The sequence below is a fragment of the Python bivittatus genome, unplaced genomic scaffold (assembly GCF_059951505.1).
Source record: "Python bivittatus isolate LINGU-HERP-01145 unplaced genomic scaffold, Pbiv_v1 ctg000690_np1212, whole genome shotgun sequence".
NCBI classification, from domain to species: Eukaryota; Metazoa; Chordata; class Lepidosauria; order Squamata; family Pythonidae; genus Python; species Python bivittatus.
In genome coordinates, this window is record NW_028277096.1 from 12,267,417 (window position 1) to 12,288,556 (window position 21,140).

Consider the following 21,140-nt stretch of genomic DNA (forward strand, 5'->3'; position numbering starts at 1 on the left):
GCCACCACATTATAATGATCCTTTCCTAATTGAAGAACAGGGATATCTGATCATGTTGGTAATCTACTGAGCAGGGCTACTTTTTAAAAAAGAGGAAAATGCTGTTTCATCTTCAAGGATCTGCTAGTACCATTTCTAGTCTGACTGACATCCTAAACAGCAGGATTGTTCTCTAGAGATTCAGCTCTGCAAAGCTTCTTTGGCATTGTACAGGGAAGGACCTCTTTTTTTCAAGATTTACTGCTGACCAACAGAGATGTTCCCTCTACAGACCTTGAGTCTTTATTTCCTCTAAAAAAATAGCAACCAATGAGCTTATTCTAGTTTGAGTCACAGATTCCACAGGACATCAGGTTTAAAGCTCTCCAGCAAAGATTTGAAATATCTACAGGCACATATTTGGTTATTTTTATTTTCTGCCTGTCTTTCTACACATGGCACCAGAAATAGCTAGATAGTCAAATATCGTAAAACCATGAAATGATTTGGAAAAGCCAGGCAGCCAGAACCAGGTAACATCATTAAACAGCGTCCGAAAGCCTATCATTCCCTTCATGAAAGCTGGTATAATAAAGGAGTTACGAAGATGAGTCTAATTTTGAAACTGCTATGAACTGGCTGGCCTCAGTCTTCCCATCTTTATAATATCAACAATCTATCAAGGCCTGCTTTAAAAAGTTCGAACACAGGAAGGGAATGTATATCTACTCATGACTTCCTCAAAAAGCATCTTCCAATCTACAGACTCCTAGAATGACTCATTTAACTCTTCTTATAGCAGTGATGGGGACCCTCTCCCGATTCTATCTCCAGGCTACCCCTCTGGCTACGTCACCAAATTTTGGCTTCTCACCATTTCAGAACAGGAACCAAGAACACTGTAATGAAAGCCTAATCATTAGCATATTTTTTTAAAATGTCCCAGAAAATACTGCCCCTGACCATTGACAGACCCTAGAGGACAGGTCTCTCCGTGGCCACTAACCTTGGTGACCGGGTGCTGCCTTCAGGCATAGTGTGTAATGGTATGCGGGAATGGCCTTGGGAGACAGGGAGAAGAGATGCAGCTGAGGAAATGGTCAGATAAAAGGCAACTTAGCCTGCAGCAGGAATGTGGGTGGGGCAAGTACTTCAGAAGGGACCCTCCCTAGTTTCTTGGGCTGTAAAGGGGACAGGGGAGAAATGTGCTTTCAGGCTTGCAAGATTCTGCTAATGTAACCTTACAATAAAGTAGAATTAGCTCATCTGGCCGTGCTTCTTGTCTGCACTACCTTGCAAGGCTGACACAGGATCTGTCCACCTCTACATACAAGATATACAAGAACAGTGGGAGAGGCAGGTTGCCCGGATCTCTTATTTGTGGGCTTCCTAGGTGCATCTGATGGGCCATCATGCAGGATGCAATGTGGCTAGATGAACCTTGCCTGAGCAGTAGGGCTCTTCTCATGCTTCAGGTACATGAAGAGCTCCCCCCACTTTGATTCAGTGCCTACCCATTTGGGTCATTGTCCTCATATCTTTTGGACTCCTGAGACTAATACAAAACCTCAGCGACAGGTTCCTGTAAAGGATCTTATTAATTTATACAGCAGCACCAACATAGAGAATACATTACAAATTATAGGAGGATGCGTCTTTGGCTGGAGAAGCTTAGAATCCAAAATTCAATGCAGGGAGTCAAAGGAAGGAGGGGTGTGTTGGGAGTAAAATTTTTAAGGAGATGCATTAAAGGAGGGAAAAAAACCTGATGAAGTGCATAAAATACTAGGAGCTTTTTCAGAACAGAACTCCCATCAGACCCAGTCAGGCTGGCTAATAAACAAGGATGAAGAAAATTACAGTGCAAAACATCTGAAGGATCCAATTTTGAAAAAAACTGTTTTTACTACTATTTTTATATATTGAACAATCTCTCCACTCCAGTTCCTCCCTCACATATGAGAGCCTTTCTCTCCACGAGACCTAATTTCACATCTCACTGAACTCTGCCTTGCATTTTGAGAAATGATCCGCAACCAAGAAGGAACTGTGGCCAAGTCACGTTTCTTCTGGAGCCCCCATTCACCATTCTGGAATCCTTAAAGAACAACTACACAGATTCATAATGGAGGAGCCTCGCTGATGCTCACATCTGGCCTGCCCTTGGAACTATCCCTGTGCTACCTAGTGCCTCCTGGTACGCCCCTGGGTTGCCGTGGAAATGCCTTCCCCGAGCAAAGGAGGATGCCTGGTACCATCTGTAAGCCAATAGCTTATGGGACTTGTCAGTTCTGCTGGAATGCAGTCTTAAATCTGCAAGCAGGCTTATTCCTTGGCTGGGTGATGTTAGAAGGCAAGTCTTCCCATTTGTGCCAGAGAGATTCTGACAGAATAAAACAGAATCTATATCTAAACAGAATAAAATCAAATAGCACCTGCTATCCTTCCCACCAGATCAGCGCTGGGTTTGGCAACAGTCACAGCACCCTCCTTTGGGGTGAGATAATATGGGAGGCCCTTTATTCCCCACCATTCCCCACCCAGATAAGTTTGGACTGTAACTCCTGAAATTCCCAGCCAGCACAGTCTCAATATCTGAGAAAAGGCTGATTACACATTCTTGGACATACCTCTTTTTAATATTGCTATCCTGCTCCTGCCCTCCTCCTACACCTGAGGATAAGCCCTGTTTCCATTCTCACATCACCTTCTTCCCTCTTCCCACTGGATATGGATACACAGAAACACATTCACTATCTGTTTTATTTCTAGTTCTCACAAGACTGATTGCTTTAAACAGGCACACCCTGCAGCATTTTGCTAAGGCTTTTTAAAATTCAGTGTATACTGCATAACATCAGGTCTTCAGGGTTTTAAATAATCAATCACAGAAGTCTGATGTTAATTCCTTCAGGTATATTTTCAAGCAGTAATTGTTTATGATCCAAGACCAATAATAAAAATATCAAGTACTGTATATTTTGTAAATAATCTATACAAATTATATTTATATATAATCTCTTATATATTTTATATATTATATAATATATAATTATATTTTATATAATAAACATAAATTAGAAGTTACAAGACATGTCTGAAACAGTTAATAACGTCACAAAGCAACTTCTATAAACCTTAGCTATTGACAGAGGTTTTGCAGCCTTCCTGGAGGTATCTGGAAACCTTCCCTCCTTCCTTTTTTCTTTTTTGCCTTTGAGGCAGTGCTGACTCCCAGCAACTATCCAGACAAGTCCCTGAAATTTTCTTAGCAAGATTTCAGTAGTGGCTTGCCACTGCCTTCTTCCCAGGGCTGACACAGAGTGACTGGCCCAAGGTCCCCCAGCTCTTCATGCCTAAGGCAGGACTAGAACTCACTAGTTAAATATTCTGACAATTGAGATTTAGGACACTGGTATAGCTGCCTGTTGTCACCCTAATGAATAGTGCATCACTTTGGGCCAGGGCGAAAAGTCTCTTGTACGGAACATGTAAAATGTTTTTAAGAAATCTAGGGGTAGTCTGCGAAGGGTGATGAGAAATTGCACTGTCGCAAAGATGGGAAATTCAGTTTGAATGTCTTGATTCCAAATCCTCTCCTTAAATCTGGCCCAGGTTTTATTGCAGCCAAGGCTAGATATTGCTGTAATAGAAAAGCCACAATGTGCCCAATGTCTCCCTCCTAAAACCATGGCTAGAAACTTAATTTTAGAAAAAACAGAAAGAAATCTCCTAAGGATTTCTAGTTCCAAAACCAAATTCAGTTTGCAGACACAAAAGAAGTGCCATTCAGGCTCATTCATTTCGTCTAAGCCAGTGTTTCTCAACCGTGGCAGCTTGAAGATGTGTGAATTTCAACTCCCAGAATTCCCCAGCCAGCCATGCTGGCTGGGGAATTCTGGGAGTTGAAGTCCACATATCTTCAAGCTGCCAAGGTTGAGAAACACTAGTCTAGGCAAATGCTTGCAATACTGTTGACCCTGTAAGTGGAATCCCACCAAAGTGGATTCAAATTCAGTATAAGCAACTCTTACGTAACTGCACAGAGATACTTTGCTCTTGAACGGAGTGGATATTAATTTAGGCAAGCATTGCACATTCCCTCATTATTTATTTCCTCTTTCCTTGGCCCAGCTGCTTCTTCTGTTTTCTTCTTTGCTACATAATGCCTATAACAGATCAGCGGATCTGTCTAACACATCACATTCCCATACCTAGCTATCTAGCATCACCTGTAACAGGTACAGTCAAATTGGTATCACTTTTCCTATTAATTAAATCACAGATACAAAAGAAGAGTGTAAGAAAAAGCTGTTGGTCTCCATTAATGACTCCAACAAATGGTTTAGGGCAAGTATAGATGATCTGCAGGGCAGACCTATCCCTCAGCCCCTTTATGCAGCCCTCAAGTTCTCACCATTGAATAAAGACATTTGTTGTTGCTGTTTTTAAACTCAGCAGTAAAATAGGCATGTTAAGCCTCCCAAGCCTGCAAGATGGGGGCAAAATAAACCTGGCCCTGCTCTCTTCTGCTGCAACACCCTTTGCAGATCTCAGAAACTCAAACTTCATTTTAGAAAAGCATGGTTCTTAACTGCGCGCGTGCATTTTAACAGAAGCAGCCAGAGAAATATAGATACATGCATCTGTGTTCAGAAACATACCAAATTTTAAGCTGCTCTTTCAGGAAAGAAGGAAGCATTTTTATAATGGTAGCTTAAAAAAGGAGTCACGGGCAAATCTTACAAGCAGGAAACATAAGCCATTCTCAACCCATTTTAATTCACCTTCCAACCCCCTTTTCAAAAGCCACATCAATTCCATGCTCCACATCACCCTTGGAAACAGAAAATAATATTAATGTTCAGAAGGTCACCTCCATCAGCAGCAAGAAGGTTGTTCTTAAGAATATATATTCTTCGGTAACTTGACTTCTCTTTAAGTTATATTCCACTGTTAGAAAGGCTATTGCCTTCAAATTAGGTTATGTCCCTAACCAACAGTGTCATTTGTTTCATGCATTCCTCTGGACACAGAAGGGGTCAAACTGGTGACCAGGTCCTACATTCTATCCTCAAACCTCCATCTTCCCACACACATCCTCTCTGGGCTTCTTTCTGTATCAAACACTCGTTCAACAGCAAGCAAGCAATCCACAGGGATGGAGCCAGTAAACTCCAAGGTACGTAGGGCAGGGTCTGCGTGTAACACCTGTAGATGACCAAATAGATGACCTTGGAGAAGGAACGCGAAGACTGTTAGCAAAATATGAATTAAGCTTGGGGAAACAACAAAGTGTGAGAAAGTGACTCAAGATTGTCCCACCTTGACTCTCTTTATTATAAGAGGAAGAGAAGGGAAAACACTGTCAGGCTTTCAAGATTGACATCAGCCCTTCTAGGTAGGCCAGGTCAGGAAAAGACACCACTAGAACTCTAAGTTATTGATATAGGCTATAATAATAGACAGACAGTGTTTCCCCTTCCCTCCCTCCTATATCAAGGAAAATCAAGGTGGGGCAATCTTGAGTATCTTTCTCGCCTTCTCCTGTTTTCCCAGACTAAGCTCATATTTTATTAACAGATGCCACATATCTTTTCCAAAGTCATCTCTGCGCTGCTCTACAATATCCCATCTTTAGTTTTAGCACCCACGTGTTCTTCTCAGCACATGAATAGGGTTAAAAAAGAAAGAGGGATATGATGTATATCAGGAAATGTAAAATCAGATTGCCCCATCCTACCTTTGTAATTTGATGGGTGCTTTCTCTGATCAAATCTTCCCACTCTTTTTCAGACAGTGAAAGCTTAAAACACTTGTTCTGCAGGGCTTTCTGGAGAAGAAGACATGCCTGGGTCTGGAACAGAAATTTGGGGAGGGCGGGGAGAAGGGAGGGAAAGAAAGGAGATGGTGACATATCATATTTCTTTTCCAAATAACAACCAGAGAATTAACAGGGCAGTGGCAAAAAGATAGTTCAGAGCCTGCGGGGATGGTCACATAACCCCTATCTGCAACGCCTTAAAACAAAACAAAACAGCAGATGAATTGGGCCCAGCCACACAATCCAGGAAAATATGCAGTTTTAAAGAATTGCAGACAGGAGCCACATCTGCACTCCTTTGATCCCCAAAACACCTTTGTTCCTTTGAATCTGATGCACTGTACAGTCCTAGAAACTGGCCGAGTTTCTCAAAATTTCAAAATACACAGATCAAATGTCATTTAAACCCCTCTGCAACCAGGTGTCCATTTTAAAGTAGCATCCTGAACGCTTTTGCTGAATCTCCGATATTTACAAAACAGGTTAAAAGAGGCAGCCTAAATGGTCAAAGGATTGCCGTGGGACACTCATTACAATATTTCTTTACTTTGCATTTTTAAGCAAAACTGCCTCATTTGTGTATCCCACGCTAACAATATTCAGGTCAAGGCTCAGTAATACTTTGCGTTGCATATTTCTCCAAATTTTGAGAGACAAGTATTGACCCAAAAATATGCAGAAAATTGAATATTAATAGGGGGAAAAACTGCTAGATGTCAGTATCGCCGTATGGGTTTTAAAAGGTGCTAGAAATGGAAAGGAAGCATACGCAAGAAGGGAAGACCAATCTATCTACCATCCATAAACAGGCCACTTATGTTGCATTGTAACACCCCATCACATGCTAGGCATTTCTGTCGGTGCAGACTAGTAAAATCAGTCGTACGCTAACAAGGAAGCTAGCATGGAAAGTACCAGCAACAACCTGGGGAAAAGCCTCAAATTTCAGGAGGCAAGCTTGTCACATGCTCAATCGGAGCACATGATCCCTTGTGTTTCATGTATTACCATATATGGTTATGGGCTTGTATTAGGTAGTGTGACGTATATATGCTTAACCCAGCCCTCTGATGTACTCAATAAAAGAGGTTTCCAGACTCCGGTCTGGGCGCTCTCACCCCCCTCGAAGGAGAATCAGTTTGGTGTCTTCTTTCCCCTCACTCGTGGGAGGCCCGCGGTAACTGCGTGAATGTTACACACTTACTTAAAGAAAAGTTAACAAAAGTAAAGCCTGAGTGAGAATAAATACACTGCTTAGCAAATGGTTCAACACTGAACAGGGAGCAAGACAAGGATATGAGGGGTCTCCTTGGCCATTTAGTGTACTTATGGATAAATGAATAAAGAATTGTGGAGTTCTCTCTGAGCTCCAAGAAGTTCAGCCCTGAGCTAAAGATATTCTCTTCTGTTGAATCAGGAATGCTAGGTGGTGATGGTAGAGGTGTGAACTTACACATATTTTTGTATGCAGATGATAACAAGTTTCTGGCGGGGAACCCAAATAATTTGCAGTAAAAGTTAGATAAGCTATAGGAAGGAATGAGGGGTCCAGTTCAGAAAGTTAATGCATCAAAGATCAAGATCACTGCATTTGAGAAGACAAATGGAGTGAGCAACTGCAAATTACTAATGGTGAAAAACTAGGACAAACAGAAAACTTAAGTACATTTGTATAATAGCAAAAACAAGACAATGGATGGGGAAATCTTAAAACATGCAAATGCTGGTAAGAAAAGTAGTAAGTAGTATGTGAGGAGGAATGAAGGTCAAAAGTGTAAAAGTGTGTAGAAGAGCATGTTCCTGCTCACTTTGTTCTCTGGATATGAGTGTTGGGTGTATCAAGAGAAACATAAAAGTAAAAATAGGGTACTGAAGAAGCGTATGCAGTGACAGAAGAAGAGACAGGGTCCCAAATGAATGTGGACTGAATACAAAAATTCATACATCTCCCCTCCAATATAAATTTAATAAATAAAATGAGTGACTGGTAGGAATGAGGAACTTTGTGGCAGTTTGGTCATAAAGACAGAGGGAATGTGGATTGAGAATCATAAGAGAAGAATGACTGGGTTGGAAGGAAGGGAAAGACTGAGAAAACGTGGCTGGATGACGTTGATGAGATCCTCCAAAAGAGGCGATAATTTTAAAGAACAAAAGACAATGTACCGTATGTAGCGATGCAGATACATTAGAAGCAAAATTGGTTTTTGGAAGGACTGAAAAGCATAGAGAACTATTAGGAATGGTGTCGGTATAAACTAGATTTAGCAATATTTCCTTTTCTTTTTCTTATCTCAAGCCTTTAATTCCTTCGCCTTACTATTTCTGACTCTTTTCAGCACTCTGCATAAAGTTGCTTACGCCAAAAGTCCCTACAGGCATGAATGTAAGTAACTTGATTTAGCGGTGCTTTTTGGCAGATTACTAGCCTGATTAACTTGTATTTATCAATTTTCCTGAAAGGCATTGACATATTCACCCAAAGCAGAAGCACGCACACACCAACACAGAACCCTATGCTGTTCTCTGGTAGTATTTTAAAACCAAAATCTAAGACTTTGTAACTACCCCTACTGAACTGGTTTTCATGATGTACTAAGCCACGGGTGGGCAATTTTGGGGGAGCTCTGGAGACATTTAAGAATCTGGAGAAACTCAGAGGCTCTACTGGTTTTGCAGTAGTTTTGACATTTTTCGACATTTTCTTGTTAAGCTACACTAAGCTTATTTTCAGGCTTATATTACATATTTCATGCATTTCCTGGCTCAATGTGGCAGAAAGCATACTTAGAGGAGGGTCTCTGGCAGCTGTAGAAAAGTAGTTTGGGGCCAAATACCCATCCAAAAGAAGTCCAAGCTTGCATTAGGTTCACATGGTCCCAATATTTCTTCTTTCACAGTTGGGAGGAGAGGGTTAGCGTGCTTGGACTCGTTCCACCTTCCATTCATCCCACTAAAACAGGCTTTGTCAACTCTCCAAATGTTTTGCACCACACTTTCCATCACCTCCAGCCATTGGTCAAGCTGTCTGAGGTTGATGGGAGATGAGAGTCCAAAAAACTTGAGGGATACAAATGACATAACTGTGGTTAATTGTCATGTGTGAATGTGCCTTTCTGGAGGCTCATCCTGGAATCTCCATAAAACAGGAGCAGTAAACAAATATTAAACACACAATATTTCATCACAGTTAACTAGCAAGTTCAACCCAATTTCTCAGATATACTTCGCCATCTAATCCAGCACTGTCTTTTAGAAGATCCTTAAAAAATGTATTGGCAAGTCAGGATGGAGAACATTGCCACTGGTTTGTTCCCAGCAATAAGCAGAAATACACTGCCAGTGAATATGGTGGCCTCTTATTTAGTTGTTATATATAGAAGCCAGTGATCTATTTGTCACCTATGAATATATCCGTATAGTGTTTTTATGGAACCAGAAATAACCGATTTTTACTATAGATCTTCCTAACCTAGCACGCTCATGACATGTGGGTGTCAATTCCCAGAACCACCCAGCTAGCTTGGCATCAGAATATGCCAGGCTGGGGAAGGCTGTTCTCTACAATACCACTGCCAAAACAAACAGGTTCATCCCAAAAACAAATGTAATTAATGAGGACAGAAATATGTAAAAGAAGGGAGAGAAACCGTGGGAATTGCTTGGCAGTAACTGTGGAATCAACATCTTAAGCAGAAACCAAAATGTGCCAGTTTTTGCTGATTGCATTGTTTCTATTTAAATTATTTCTAATTAAATATTACATTATTTCTATTTAAATTGTCTATTTACCCCCATCGTTTTCATACTGTCCATAGCAATTATTAAAAAGACCTGGGCTCATTCCATTTTACCAACAGATTTGTAGCATAACAAAAACAACTCCATTTTCAAGCTTTGTGTGTATTTTGGGGGATGATTTTGGAGATCAGAAAGGAAGGGTCAGAGGCTTGCATAACACTGAGTGAGTTTCATATAGCCATGAGATTTCATCTCAGCTTCCCAACTCATAGCTCAATGGTAGCCTTTAAGACAAGGATGGTCAAACTTTCTGGACAGTTGGGATTTTCAAAACACGCCATGGGAGTCCTCACAAAATGACTGCCACAAGAAGGCAAACTTGTGTGGTTATCCCATGCCACTCCTTTTAGATGGTCCCTCTTTCCCTTGCAAGACGCCTTCTACAACCTTCACCTTACCTTCCCCTTTTCCTGGGCGTCTGGGCACATTCCCAGATGAAGCCCTGGGCTGCTGTCACCTAACATTTTAATATTCTAAGAATGCCTGCGGGGTCTATATGAGGCCCTGGGAAATTTTTGTAAATATAGATGATGCAAAAGGCTGGTGTCCTGCATTGTAGCAGTCTAGCTTTCTGCTTATTCATCTATTTTACTTGAAAGAATTTTTTAAAAACAGTGGGACAGAAACCTGGTGGGCAGCAAAGGAATACCTATGGACATACTGGTATCTATGTGTTTAATCCCCATGCTAGGACAGACCTTCCCAGCCTTGGGTCCACCAGATATGGTGAACTTCCAATTCACAGTATTCAGAGTCACCATGACCATGTTGGGTGAACGTTCTAGGAACTGCAGTCCCATACTTCTGAAGGCTACCAGATTGAGATGTACCAGGAATGTTAAGACTTTCCAGCCCTAGAACAATTTGTTTTGCACATTTTCAATGTCTGTTTGAAAAGACCTCCAGACGGGCACTTCAAAGAGTTGCACTAGACCCAAGCCTGCAGTCACAAAGTGCTCAAAATACCGTTCAGCAAGCCGGAGCTTTAATACAAAGAGGAGCTCTATTATGCGTTCCCAATACAGTAATACTATATACCTTGTTTCTTCTGCAATGGACTCAACTTTGTTTCTGAGTTCCAGCAATGGAGACCATTTGCTATGGCCTCTTATTTTTGACTGTCACTCGTGGCCCTTTGCCTGTTTCTCTGCCAGCTCTGGTTGTAGGGCTTCTGTTGCTTTGTTCAAGCAACACTCTAAGATTGCATTTGCTGCAAATCCATGCCAAGTTGTTTTTCAGGCAGGAACACAACATTCCACAAGCATTCCATTGCAGAATCATGCCTGTTCATTGTGTCTTCTTTAATGCACCATTATTTCTTCTTATTCCTTTCTCAGATTAGCCAAGAACATACTGTCCTTTTAAAGGGAAAAATCTGTTAGGAGCCTCCTCCTTGATCTCTGCCAAATTCTATTGCCAGACTCATGTTAGCGCTCCCTATTTAATTCCTCAGTTCGCTCATTCCCTGATAATTGGTTGTCTTACATTCATCTTATGTGTTCAGCAGGGACTACTCACTCAGCCACTCACTACAAGCAGTAAACAGCACTCAGAGCCCACCCACCCCTTGCAACCAGCAGCTATTGATGAGATAAGCTTTTCATCCCTCACAGCTGAGCATGCAGTCCCTTTAAACACATAGCTTGTCTTGTCATTCTCCTCTTCCATTTCTCTTCCTTCTGTCAAATTCCACTTGCAAACTCTTATCAGCTGTCCCTATTCGCATACACAATTCACCTGCTCCCTGGAAACTCGCTGGAATCTATGTTTAAACAGCATCCCAATACTCAGCATAATGTGGAAAGCGTTTTCATACAGCTGATATCAATTCTCAAACTGTATATACGCCAGTGCAGAGTTATAGTTAAGTTCAAGTCTCTACCCAAATACTGTTTCCTACATTGTATAGCTTAACTGGGTGACCTGAGGCATACAGTATCTCTCAGCCCTGCCTACCTCACAGGGGTGTTGTAAGGATAAAATGAGGAAAGATCTCATTTGTATTACCAGAATATTAGACACAGCTGGAAAAACAAAATAAAATGCACCTACTGATTCTCGTGATTTGACTCCTTGCACCCAATAATGCAGGTTCACAGATTTAGTCACAAGTCAATTCAGAACTTTTTGATCAATTTCTCTCTCTTAGTAAATGCTTAGAGTATCTTTGCAGGTCTACTTTAAACACAGTAAAATATCTGATACCAACCACAAATATTCTGCATATAGTTTCAGTAATGGCTCTGATACTAAGAGAACATTTGGCAAGCAGTCTACTCAAAATGTAAAGTATTCTCAATTGCCAGTGAGGTCTCGATATAAAATGAGGGGTGGGCATAAGAACTCTGAGCAATGTTCCTTAGCAGTCCTTCAACATCTCAACCCATATCTGACCTTGTAACCGAGTAAATATATATTTCCTTAAGTCTACACCTAATGGATTCAGTGCTCCTCCCACCTCCAATGCCAGCATAGATTGTCAAGCTTGTATCACTTTAAAAGCTGTACCTCTATGCTTGAAATAGCAAATATAATTCTGATAGGTTAGAGAAATTATTCAGCCATACAAGTACCTGCGGACTACCTGGACACTTTCACAAAGTGAATCTTGTCCGTTGAGAGGCAGATTAGCTAGGCTTCAGTGAGCAATTTTTTGCTCTCACTAGGCTTGGCAATCTGTGGCAATGAAGATAAGGAGCAGAAGGCTGCTTTGGAAAATCTCATCTACGCAAAGATCAGCTCTGAACTGGTGCAAATGACCCTTAAAGATGGGCTATAAATCAATCATAATAGCAGCAACACAAGTCATGGCAATATCCTGAGAGACGAATTACTGTACTGGGGCACTCCAAGAAACTTCTAGAAGATACTCAACTGGGTTTAGGTTTGCTAGAAAAATAACAAAGAATGGGCTTGGGGGGGGCTAAAGGAACAAAGTTCATCCTGCTAAAGAGCAGATTAGCCAGTGTGATACAAATATGATCATCTGCCAACTTTATTAGGATTCTTTGTCATCCCTAAGAACATCTTTGTATTTTCCTTAATATGCAAATGTATGCATGCAATTTTTAGACTGTAAACAACAGTGAAATATCTGAAGCGTACACACTGAAACATATATTGCAGTCCAGTTTGCACTGATACTTAGGTAGGGTTGATTAAGTAAGATTGCATTAGAACATGCCTGGAACAAATTCCTTCCCAATTTTTATTTTTTGTCCACTTAAACTGACTTTCTCAAACAAAAGAACTTCCTCTAAGAAAGAGAGATTCCAGCAAGATCGACTTAATTGCAGCTTATCAAGAAGGCTAGTTTAATCTTCTATGCCTAAATGAAAACAAAATATTTTCTTTTCCAATACAGTTATTAATGTGGCAATGACAGGATTTGCAATTTAACCAACACTTTCTTGTGAATGGACCTTGTGTTTATTTTTATTACACAAATACATACATGCGTGTGTGTGTGTATAAAAATAAATAAAAACTTGCAGGCTTCAGATATGCCACGTGACTCTTTTGCCTTTTTTTTTGGCATAATGAATGCTGACATACTATGAGCGAAGCAGAAGGTTAACTGGATCGAGGAAGCAACTGAATGCAACAGTCTTGGGAGTTTTAAGAAAAGAGAAAAAAATGATCAGTTGGCTTGCTTAAAATTAAAATAGCTTAAGTGCTTGTCTGGCCTGAAGCCAGAGTCTTTTCCATTTTGCAGGACTTAACTCTTTCCCTCTTGCCTAGTGTAGGTGGCTTCCTTAAAAATAGGGAGAGAACAAATTAAATATGCAAAACAGGAAACTAGAACTAGGCACCGTTTGGCTTTTTAAAGACCAGATATTGTTGCTCTCCAGGATTTCAGCTGAATGTAGTCCCTGAGAAATAAGAAACATAAATTGCACATTCCCTGGAACTGAGTTTTTATAGAAGTATGCATAGAACAACCTTTTAATCTCAGTGAATCATGATTTTCTATGGCTATAGCACAGAGTATAAAGTCATCTCCTGAACAGCTACGGATCCCCATTTTCTGTTTCAAGACATTCTTTGTTTACCCCTTTCACACAGTCTGGGTTCTGCCAGTTCCCTTGGTCAACTGAAGCTCCCTTAGTCACTACAGCAATGTTTTTCAACCTTGGCCACTTTAAGCTGTGTGGACTTCAACTCCCAGAATTCCCCAGCCAGCATGGCTGGCTGGGGAATTCTGGGAGTTGAAGTCCACACAGCTTAAAGTGGCTAAGGTTGAGAAACACTGCACTACAGGCCTGCTGTGAGAATGCATTATTGCTGGTGCCACACAGCTAACCCATAATGTGACTTGTTGGTTTGAATGTTGTGTAAACCCAGCCACTGTGGTTTAAAAAACCTGGTTCATGCCTCTGTGTGTTTGGCAAGTCAGTCAATGCTAGATTATTCAATAAACTATGCTTAAACAAACCACAGCTTACCACAGATGTGCACAACCTGAGGCCTGCAGACTACGTATGGCCTTCCATACTCAAAGCCATGGGTATGCCCCCAGTGCTTCTCCAGAATTGGCCAGCAAATTTTAATTTTTAATGTGACAAAAGGGGAGATGGCCGAATCCATGTGGACTGTATTGTCTTACTTATTTTAATACAATTTTAATTATATTTCAATTAAATTAAACTTAGTTTTTGTCCTGGCCATCTTCACTTTTTTGAGCATGCAGGTCCCCGCATAATCCCTGAAGGCTGAGCATGGCCCTCAATTTGAAAAAAAAAAATTACATATCTATAGATTAGCATGATGTATGTCTACTACTCTCAAGCTAAATTCCTTATTCTTAGTTCATTATCAGGGAACCTTCTCTTATATGAATTAAGAGGTGTTTTGAAATGTGCATTTTCTTAAATAAATTCACTTGGAAAAGATTATGTCAGGCCTTAAAGGGACCATCTGGAAAAGACATACACTCTAGCTCCTGGTGAAAGAGCATATTTGCATGAATATGTTACTGGAGGTCACATATTAGCCTCCCTTCCCAGAGCCCCCAACAATCTTTCCCCACCCCATATTGGCTGGTGCTTTAGATATGCAGAACCCCATATGTAGAGATGATGGGGAGACACAGGCCTCCAGCCCCCAATCATGTAGAGCAGCAGCAAATACTTAAAGTCCACTTCACACACTATTTCATTGTGAACCTCCATATTGGCTGTATTCACACAACACGCCAGATCACAAACTAGCCAATCACATGTTAGCCTAGCATGTTATGATTAGCCTACGGTTCAAATTGGGTCGAGTAAACCATGGTTCTGGTTAACCATGAGGAAGCATGTCATTCTCATGAACACAACTTAGATGAGAATGAAAAGAGAGCCTCATAGAGAAGGAAGACCTAGGTTGAAAACCAACTTCAGGCCTAGCCATTCCTTGCCATCTATCAGCCTACTGTTCCATCTTTCAGCCTAGCCTATCTTTCAGGTGTGGTGAGAGGCGAAGTTCATTCTATTCCCCGGAGTTTTTCTCAAGAATGGTGGAATTAAAAATGTAATAAATCAACACATTTTAACTGCTGCTATAAGAGTTAGCTGCATTTTGTTAGAATGACAAGGAAGAAAGACAGAATATCTATGTTTGGCAGCAACCAGAGCAGATTTAAAAGATGATAATGAAAATTCACTTTATTACAGGCCATGCTGCATGCAAAATGTTTTTACCAACTGGTGGAAACATCTATGCCAAAAGCTTTCAATGCCATATAAAAGAATTACAGTTTTACAGCTAATATAAGCAGAACTGAACTATTAATGGGGGAGGGGGGGACCTTTATTTAAATACTAGCATATTTTTAAATACTGTAGTTGGATTAGCTTTTAGCTACTTTATCCCAGCAAACCAAGACATCTAGAGGTTACTACTCCTGCTCTATTTATTTATTTACTATATTTGTTAGCTGCCCCAATCAAGCTGATTGCAGTGTTTCAAACATTGTTGTGATTAAAAGACAATGTATATATTTAATGGAAAGCCATTCTGATCTTAATTACAGGAATGATCTGACAGTAATGATCTTCTAAAATTCCAGCATAGTGACAGCTCCAGTCCTGTATTCACTCATCTGAGAGTAAACGCCGTGTAATTAATGGTACTTTTCAGCAGGAATATGTAAATTGATCAAACCATAGAGATCAATTAGACTGGAACCAGGGAAACAAGAAAAGAACAAGAAAATCCCACACATACACACTTGGAGAAAAATAATACATTCACCCAGAGATAAATGACTTGAGGAAGCCATTTTGAAGGTCAGTTTCCCCAAAGGGAGAAACAGCCAAAGCAATGAAATCAAATTGCATTGGTGGGGAGTGGGGTGAAGGACTTAAGAACTCTGCAGGGGATCAGCATTTATGAACAATATCAGGGTGACAATGATAGGAAGCACAGAGACCCACAAGAAAACAATCTTCTCACATCACTCCACCTTCCAGACACGTTGTAGGATTATAGCTACTGGAATTGACAACAGTGCAATACAAGCCAGACGTTCAAGGCAACCCTTTAGTAGCTCCACCAAGGCTTCCTTTTTCATCTAATATTTATTCGAAGTTATTTATTACAAATTGCACAAAGGGTGGGGGAGAGAGAAAGGGAACAGCCTGTTCAAAGATATGGCAACATCGCCATGTGGAGGGGACGCAGAAGGTAGAAAGGGTCAGCAGTCACTATGAATCATAAAGACATAGAAACATAACAGAGCTACGGGAGAAAAAACCTACTCATTCAGCATTATGTCATGCTGGCTCTGAGGAAGTTTTAAGGCGGTGGCCTGCCAGATGCTGCACTAATTCCCAGGATCCCCCACGATGGCCATATTGGCTGGGGTTGCTGGGAACATCTGGTAGGCCACAGGTTTTTCCAACCTGGACAGTTAATGGGTAGGACTGAACTACAGGGTATTTCCCTCCCCTACAAGTATTAATCATGATTTAGCATTACATCTGCATTATTGCTAAAACTACCAACTAGACATGAACAAAGATTTGATTTGCTAATTTGGTTAGGATCAGAAAAGAACACAAACTACAGAAGCCTGACAGAAGAATGCAAAGGAGGAAAAATAACTGTGAATTATCCTCTTCTGCACCTCCTTCAAACAGCGTTCAGCATAGCCTTTCCCAACCTTCAGGCTCCATGTGTGATTGTAATGCAACTGTCATCGTCTTGGTTACAAAGTTAGGGACCTTGACAGGTGCTAATCATAACTGGCATTGACGTAGGTGTAATACCAAACCACTAAGGAAATGTGTAGATTAAGCGGGGAAGGAATGAGACAGGAACTCACTCGTAAGCTGGGCTCACAAATTATGCTAAACCATAATTATTTTTAGCCATGATTAGCTGCAAAGCCATAATAGCCTGGTTTACATAACACTAGGGTGCAAGTATTACAAACAGGAGCGGCTATGTTCAAACATTTTACTAAGCTAAAACCTAAGAAACTAAATTAGTGGAAGGTGTGGACCTGGTGTATAATCTCTTAAACACATAAAGAGGTTGGGAGAACTGTATCTGCACTGGATCACCCACTGCCTAAAACAGGTCATATTTCCCAATTTGTTTCAAGTGCATCTGCACTTACCTGCTGGTGCTGCCGGGCCCCCTCTGTGATCGACTTGACAACTACATCAATTAGTTGCTTGCACATCATCTTTCAGGAAACAAAAGATTGGCAATTAATAGACTTGTACCATATTTGGAAGTATACAAGGAGTGTCTCATAATGCCCACATCCAGTTCAACTGATAAGAGATGTGGATCAGACAAAAGGAAGAATGGAATTAGCAGAACTCACTGTCACAAAGTGTGGTGAAAGATCAGGCGGTTTTAAAAGGGGATTAGGCAAATTCATAGCAGAAACAATCAATGCTATTAAGTGAGATGGCCACATACATTCCCTACATTCAGAGGTATTGCCTCTGAATACCAGTTCTGTATTCTCCAACAACCGTTAGAGAAGGATGTTTCCTTCATGCCCTGTTCATATCCTGTGAGAAACAGGATGCTGCATTAAAAGGTTCTTCTTCTCTGGTTTTATTGACATTACAGGCATTGTCCAGTATGTGCCTCTGGCATTTGTACCACAATGTCTATGTGCCACTATGTGCCACAATGCCAGAAGAAGGAACCCTACAAGAAAAATCAGCTCCATAAGTTAGTCTGTCCTGGATTGGCTCCCTTGAAATGTGTTAGCTACAGCTCTCAAAATTCCCAGCCAGTATGGGAATTTGGGGGGGTTGAAGCCCCAATACACTTGAAAGTTGCCAGCCTAGAGAAAATTAATTGAAGCATGGGAGATTGCTCTATGAATGGTCCAAAAGCAAAACATGCCTTTCCTCTGAGGGAGGATGCTTTCATCACATGCACCTGATGGACAACAAATAAACATGCAATGCATTTACCAAAGCCAATACAGGTAGTCCTCATTTAATGACCACCCTGTTTAGCGACCGTTCAAAGTTACAACAACGTTGAAAAAGTAACTTGATGACCGGTCCTCACACTTACAACTATTGCAGCGTACCGACGGTCACGTGATTGAGATTCGGGTGCTTCACAACCAGTGGGCATTTATGACTGTTGCAGCATCCCATGATCATGTGATCACCATCTGCATGCTTCACAGCCAGCTTCCAACAAGCAGAGTCAATGGAGAAGCCAGCAGTAAAATCACAAATCACAGTCACGTGACATCTTGCTTAACGACCATGGGCAATTCGCTTAACGACAGAAGCAGAAGTGAAGTTGTAAGCCCGTTGCAGTAACTTAGTGATGGAGTTGCTGGTCCTGATTGTGGTCATTAAGCAAGGACTACCTGTAGTGATGTGGAAAATGGGCAAGTGAGGCACCGTCTCTACCTACCGGGTGGCGTTCAAAGAGGTCAAGAAACATGGCTCCAGTCAGTGGGCTCTTACGCTTTGTCAAAAACAAGTTCAAAGCCTCTTTATACACAGCAGTCACCCGGTCCAGGTCCACACTGCCAAGATCAAAATGCTAGAACGGTAAAAGGTAAAGGATGAAGTGTTTTGCAAGTCATATATCTTTATGACAATTGAACAGTTACTGAGAATAACTCTGTGCAGGATGCTACACAGAGCTGAGAAATAAAACTATGATTCACATGCAGGCTTGCAGTCTAAATGCAAGAAAATAGGGAATGCATATCAGTCACGTTTCAAAAAATGATTAGAAAGAAGCATACTGGACCTCATGTAAGCCTGAAAAAAAGATGCCACAGCTTTAATGAATCTATTCATTAAATTAATAAGATTCTTAAAGCAATGGCATCTTTAGGAGGTTTGCACAGACGCTTGAAATCAATGGCCTGCTTTAATGAATAGCACAAAAGTGCCAAGCACACGCAAAGTCCAAAACACTTCCAAATAATTTTTAACACCTGCATGGCTCTACTCCACACATGCATACACACACATACACACACATGGGTAGTGCTCAAGTTACAACTGCAATTGGGACCGGGTGGCAGGGAAGGAGGCATGGTGAGGCTCAGGGAGGTTATACGAGTGGCCACTGCGGTACAAGCGCAGAGGGGCTGGGGGAGAGCACACAGGTGGGGGAGACTTACCCCAGCAACTTGTGACCTTCCCTGCTGACTTTCCCATTGACTTTCTGGGGAAGCCAGTGGGGAAGGTCACAAATGGCAATCGTGTGGTCACGGGGTGCTGCAACCAGTCCTAAGTGCAAGCTGTTTGCCAAGCACCCAGATCATGATCACGTAACCACAGGGATGCTGGGATGGCCAGAACTCTGAGGACAGGTTGTAACTACCTGTGTTCAGTGCTGTTGTAACTTTGAACGGTCACTGAACAAATGGTCGTAAGTCAAGGACTGTGTGTATGTGTACACACACGCACACAGAGACACATAGTTGTCACTGCCAAAGCTGAAGCTTAGGATTTGTTGTACAGAGTTCAATTCAACAAATAAGGTTCTAGCCCTTAGGAATGCAAACTGAGAGCAGATTGAAAATGGGGAACTGTCAGCAAAATATGAAGCAGACAGACTTGAATGTACAGGTAGTCCTTGGCTTACAACAGCAATTGGGACCAAAATTGCCATCGCTAAGCAATGTGGTCGTACAGTGCAATGTCACATGACCGAGTCACTTAGCAACAGCAGTTCCAGCATCCGTCGTTAAGTGAGGATCATGCAGATCGTTAAGTGAAGCCCTCACATGACCATGACTTCTGACTTCCTGCCAGCTTCCCCATTGATTTAGCTTGTGGGAAGCCAGCACAGAATGCCAGAAATCGTGATCATAGCTCGCTGTGATGTCATAATTTCAAGCTGGTTGCCAATCACTTGGATCACGATCATGTGACCACAGGGATGCTGCGACAGCCGGAACTCCGAGGACTGGTCATAAGTCTCCCTCATTCAGCACCGTTGTAACTGAACGGTCACTGAACAAATTGGCATGACTTGAGGACTACCTGTTGTCACCTGTATCCTCTTGCTTATTTAAAGTATTTTATGCTCTATCGTCCTGCTTCAAGTCTCTTCTTAAAAGATTACTATAGAAGCAGCTGATGGACGACAAGGTAAAAAACAGACTTGAAACGCATTAAGAGCTGATGAAGCTTAAAAGATAATAATGATGTCCAGCAAGCATGCAGACACTTCCACAATCTCACAAATCCAGCCAAGGTACAGGTGTGATTGGAAATTTCTGCTGGTGCATTTCCCTACTAGGCTCCAATTGGTGAAGAGCGTCAGGATGTGGGAGGCACTTTTTGACAGCCCCAAACATACCCATGTCAGCAGAACAGAGCTGTGTTTTTTGGCCCAAGGAAGGTAAATGGACAAAGGAACTCCTTACCTGTCCAGGTGACACTTCACTTCCCTCCGGATTTTTCCATTTCTTTTTTGTCTGGGCACCCTCTGACACCATTTCATCAGCTGGTGCATTTCCCCTCAATACTCGGAAAAGGTACAATGATCCACTAAAAGCAGAATGAAGAAACAGCCAAAGAAAGGTTCTGTTAAGTATACAATGCTGTGCAGCAAAAGTCAGGATGGATTTACTTACACACATGAACCTAAACTCTGCATTTGCAACATAACATTAGGTCCCTGGAGTGGCTCATAGATATCTTTAATAAAATTAAAATGGAACCCAATTAATAAAGCAAACAAAGGGCTATTCAGAGAGTTCTACGCTGAGAATGCAAGTTTATGGTGTATAATGTAAAAGTACAGGCAAACATTTATTTTTAGTCTGGCACTTATACTGTAGTGAGGAGAGTGCAATGCAAGCCATCAGGGGAAGGTTATTCAATGAATGAGGAAAAGTGGCTCCTTTTAATCCCCTCCAACTTTAGGTAACAATCTAAGAAAGATCTCTGATGAAATTTTCAGGGCAAGGACTAATTGTTGCCCATGAAGTTGTTATACAGGTAGTCCTCATTTTGTGACCACAACTGGGACCGGCAACTTGTTTGTTAAGCAAAGCGATTGCTAAGTGAAATTGCAACTGTGCTTACAATCTTAC

General features: G+C 41.4%; 1 protein-coding gene across 1 annotated transcript in view; it reads right to left on the reverse strand.

The window, feature by feature from the left end:
- The window catches only part of MYBBP1A (MYB binding protein 1a), a 59,885-nt gene that overhangs the window by 4,572 nt on the left and 34,173 nt on the right, over positions 1–21,140 (reverse strand). The window contains exons 21-24 of the mRNA XM_088152285.1: positions 20,469–20,592; positions 18,491–18,622; positions 17,211–17,279; positions 5,723–5,836 (exon numbers count right to left, since the gene is read on the reverse strand). Coding sequence (XP_088008411.1) covers positions 5,723–5,836; positions 17,211–17,279; positions 18,491–18,622; positions 20,469–20,592 — 439 coding nt within the window. The remainder of the gene's footprint in view (positions 1–5,722; positions 5,837–17,210; positions 17,280–18,490; positions 18,623–20,468; positions 20,593–21,140) is intronic.